We start from the raw sequence: 3,931 nt of genomic DNA, 5'->3' as shown, positions 1-3,931 counted from the left end.
TGTGCGCTGCGCGCAGCGCTGCGGGCCGAGGCTGCGCCTGCGGGTGGGACGGTCCCGGCACGCTGCGCGCGTTTCCGCGAAGTCCCGCCGGCCGGTTCCCGGAACCGCGCGGGGGAGGCTGTGGGGCGCCGTGCTTTCGTTTCTGCAAGGCATCTCCGCGCTAGGTTTGGCCAGGTCCCGGGGACAGAGTGTGCGACCTCTGCCCTTGTCCATTCCTCCAGGGCTCCAAGAAAAGCCGGCCCGGGCGCGCGCGTTTGGATTCCTTTTCGGCGCCCTCGCACGCCTTATTCTGCTCTGCGCCCCCGCAAAGCTTCTGACCTTGGGGCGCACGGCGGGGTTAAGCTCCTTCCCGGGGTACCCCAGCCAGCCAGAGGCTTCGAATGGGAGATCCAGTGTGATGCACTAGCACGCGGGCTGCCTGTCATTCCAGCCCTCGGGAGGCTGAAGCAGGCGGGTCACTGCGAGTTCAAGGCCAGTTTGAACTACAGAGCGAGACCCTGTCTCAAAAAACCAATAAAAAGAAAGAAAATGGTGGGGCGGGTGCGCCAGAATCAGACAGACAGATTCCAGTCCCAGCCCGGCCACTTGCTGGCTGTGACGGTGACTTATTGGAACTGTTTCCCCGTGTGCCGACTCAGTGCCGGCTCAGGGTTCATGGGAGGAAGTTGCCCGCCGAATGCCCGGCACAGGGAAGGGTGCTTTCCCCGGAAAGGTTACGGAGGAGATGGGCTCGTAGGGTGGGTGGACTGGTTCTTTCCACGGTCGACGCCCTGGGCGAGAAGCAGGGAGCCTGATGCAAAAAGGAACTGGCGGGCGTGAGGGGACTCCCCGGCAGGTGGGGGTGGGGGTGTGGCCAGGCTGCACTTGTGGGAGTTCTGGCTTTTCACAGATTTAACAGGAAGCACAGCGCTGAGTTTCAGCTCCTGCCTCTGCCTTTAGCTAGCAGCCTTGGTTGGCCAAGCTGTAAAATGGGGATAATGGAGTCTCTTCCTCCCCTCTGCTTTGGCAACTGCAGCCTGCCAGGTCTCAGAGGAAGCTTCAAGAGCTGTGAGCAGCAGGATGTGGCAGTGCACGCCTGTAATCCCAGCGCCTAAGAGGCTGAGGCAGGAGGATCCCTGAGTGTGAACAAAGAAGAGTGAGTCCAAATCCAAGTACAAGCCGGGCACAGTGGCACACCTGCCGTCCTGGCACTTGGGAGGCTGAGGCAGGAGAATCACTACTAGTTCAGGGCCAGCCTGCACTACAAAGTGAGTTTAAAACCCTGTCATAAGCCGGGCGTGGTGGTGCACACCTGTAATCCCAGCCCTCGGGAGGCGGAGGCAGAAGGATTATTGCAAGTTCAAGACCAGCCTGGGCTACAAAGTGAGCTCAAGGCCAGCCTGAACTGCACAGTGAGACTCTGTCTCAAAAAGAGAAAAACAAAGGAACAAAGCCAAGTACAGTAGTTGCCTTGACGCTGGGGCAGCTGGGCCTTCCTCCAGGAAAATGAGATGGGCCAGCCTGGGATGTGGTGTACACTGGCCGCTCCCGTGATGAACGGAACCGTTCCGTATTACAAATGTGCACCAATAAACATTTTAAAAATTTAAAGAGAGAGAAACAGCGGGAGTCCTCAGCCCTCGCTCCGCCAGACCTGGAATCTCCTCCCAGCCCTGCCTCCAGCCAGCTGTGTGGCCGTGGGTAAACCCTCCTGCTGAGCTTGGTTGGGTGACAGATCTTGAAAGTCCCTTGGAGCTGACATGGTGTCGGTCGATGACTGCCCCAGGGAAGTTTCGGGCTGGGGATGACAGATGACTCACACACTCTGCCCTGTCCTTTCTGCCAGTCCTGCCTTGGGTCTGCCCTGCAGCCCAAGCTGCGCCGTGCAGTCTTTCCAAAGGCTTCTCTGAGTCATGGGTAACACAGGCGGCGCAGACAGCACGGGGCTGGCAGGTGATAGGCACAGAGAAGTAACTTCCACCCAGGAGCAGGGCTGCGGAGCCAGGTGTGGTGGTGCACACCTGTCATCCCAGCACTCAGGAGGCTGAGGCAGGAGGATCCCTGTGAGTTACAGGCCAGTCTGGGCTATATAGGTGAGACGCTGTCTCAAGGAAAAAAAATAAAATGAAGGCTGCGTTTTCATCACGAGCGTGTGATGCTGGCGGGAAGGAAGTAACTGTATGGGGGTCAGGGAGAAGGACTGTAATTTCAAAGGCCCAGCGTTAGGAACCACGGGTGTGTGTGTTCAAGTTGTGCCTTGTAGCAAGTGAACTGGTGCTGTGCATGGCCAGAGGAGGAATGGAGGGAACTTTGATGTCTCTTGTTTGTTTTTTACTTCATTTTGTTTTTGAGACACGGTCTTGGTAGGTAGCCCAGGCTGGACTTGAACTCAGGGATCCTCCTGCCTCAGCCTCCCGAGTGCTGAGATTATGGGCGTGTCATCATGCCCCGTTATTGCATTAAATGTTCTTCGAGCTGGGCGTACAGCACTACGTACTGAGCCTTCTGAAAACAGTGATAAAAAGACTGTGAGGCGTAAGTGACACTCTCTGCCCCTCTCACCGACTCCACTGCTCTGAAAGGAGGATCTGGGCACCTTGAGTGCTGCCACAGAGAGGAGCAGTGGAACTTGAAACGTGGAGCAGTGAGGTCATGCCAAGGCCATGCCAGATGGCGACGTGGAGGAGAGTTAGGAGCCCAGACCCCACAGTGAGAAGCTGGAGCCAGAAATGAAGGAAGGGCCCAGACTGAGTGGGCTCCGGGGCACCCAGGAGGAGGGGTGTGGCCGCAGGGGAGAGGTCAGTGGTGCTGACAGAGCCTGGTGGAGGATGTGGGCGGTCAGGGACAGCGCTGTGAGGACAGCCCCAGAAGCTGCAAGTCAGAGGACGAACAAGCATCTGGCCGGGTACCAGAGGGGGTGCTGGACTCGCCAAAAAGAAGGGGAGGAAGCTAGGGACAGGAGGAGAGAGAGAGAGAGAGAGAGAGAGAGAGAGAGAGAAAGTGTGTGATTTTGCTGCTTAATAGCATTCATGTGCTGTTTAAAAAATAGTTCAAACCGGGTGTAGTGGTGCACACCTGTAATTCCAGCACTCAGGAGGCTGAGGCAGGAGGATTGCTATGAGTCTGAGGCCAACCTGGGCTACAGAATGAGTTCAAGGCCAACCTGGACTACATAGCAAGACCCTGTGTCAAAACATAAACAAAAATAGTTCTAAACACTTCCTCTTATTAGTTATGTACTTATTTTGCAGTGGTAGAGATGGACCCAGGATCTCCCGCAGTGGGCCAGGGATATAGCTGAGCAGCACAAACACCTGCCTGGCAAGCGCAAGGTCCTGAGTTCGATTCCCGGTACCACAAAAAAAAAAAAAAAAAGAGATCTCCCGTAGTGGACATAAGACTATGCCATTGGGAAGAGGCTGGAAGATGGAGGGAGGTAAGGGACAGGGTCGGGAAGAGAATGTAGACCTGTTCTGTGCCCACGCACCGGCTCCCAGGAGGGCTGGGATCCTGCCAAGCTGCACACATACACAATTAAAAAAATAGCCAGGCTAGGTGGCACATGCCTGTAATCTCAGCACTCAGGAAGCTGAGGCAGGAAGCTCACCAGGAGTTTGGGGCCAGCCTATGCTCCATAATGAGTTCAAGTCCAGCCCCAATGATGCACCGAGACCCTGTCTCAAAAAAAAAAAGCAGGTGGGCATGGTGGTGCAGGCCTGTAATCCCAGCACTCAGGAGGCTCAGGCAGAAGGACCACTGTGAGTTCAAGACCAACCAGGGCTACAAAGTGAGCTCAAGGCCAGCGTAAACTGCACAGGGAGACCCTGTCTCAAAATGACAACAACAACAAAAAAGCAAAAGTAAATAAATAAACAAATATAAGTAGATTAAAGAACTCTACCACTGAGCTAACCCCCGCAAAAAATGCATGCTGTGTTTTGTTTTGGTTTTT

The 3,931-nt window shown here is 55.4% G+C and overlaps 1 protein-coding gene across 1 annotated transcript; it reads left to right on the top strand.

Annotated features, from left to right (window-relative positions):
* On the top strand, positions 1-1,228 carry LOC106149672 (the record flags this gene model as incomplete). The annotated part of the gene is given in 1 exon segment (XM_013519372.1): positions 1-1,228. A coding segment is annotated over 1 exon segment (819 nt), but the record flags the coding sequence as incomplete, so codon positions are not given.
* Between the last annotated feature and the right edge of the window lie 2,703 nt (positions 1,229-3,931).

Source organism: Chinchilla lanigera, unplaced genomic scaffold (assembly GCF_000276665.1).
Source record: "Chinchilla lanigera isolate Chin_1 unplaced genomic scaffold, ChiLan1.0 scaffold00050, whole genome shotgun sequence".
In the NCBI taxonomy this organism is placed as follows: Eukaryota; Metazoa; Chordata; class Mammalia; order Rodentia; family Chinchillidae; genus Chinchilla; species Chinchilla lanigera.
This window is presented reverse-complemented; position numbering and strand designations above follow the sequence as displayed.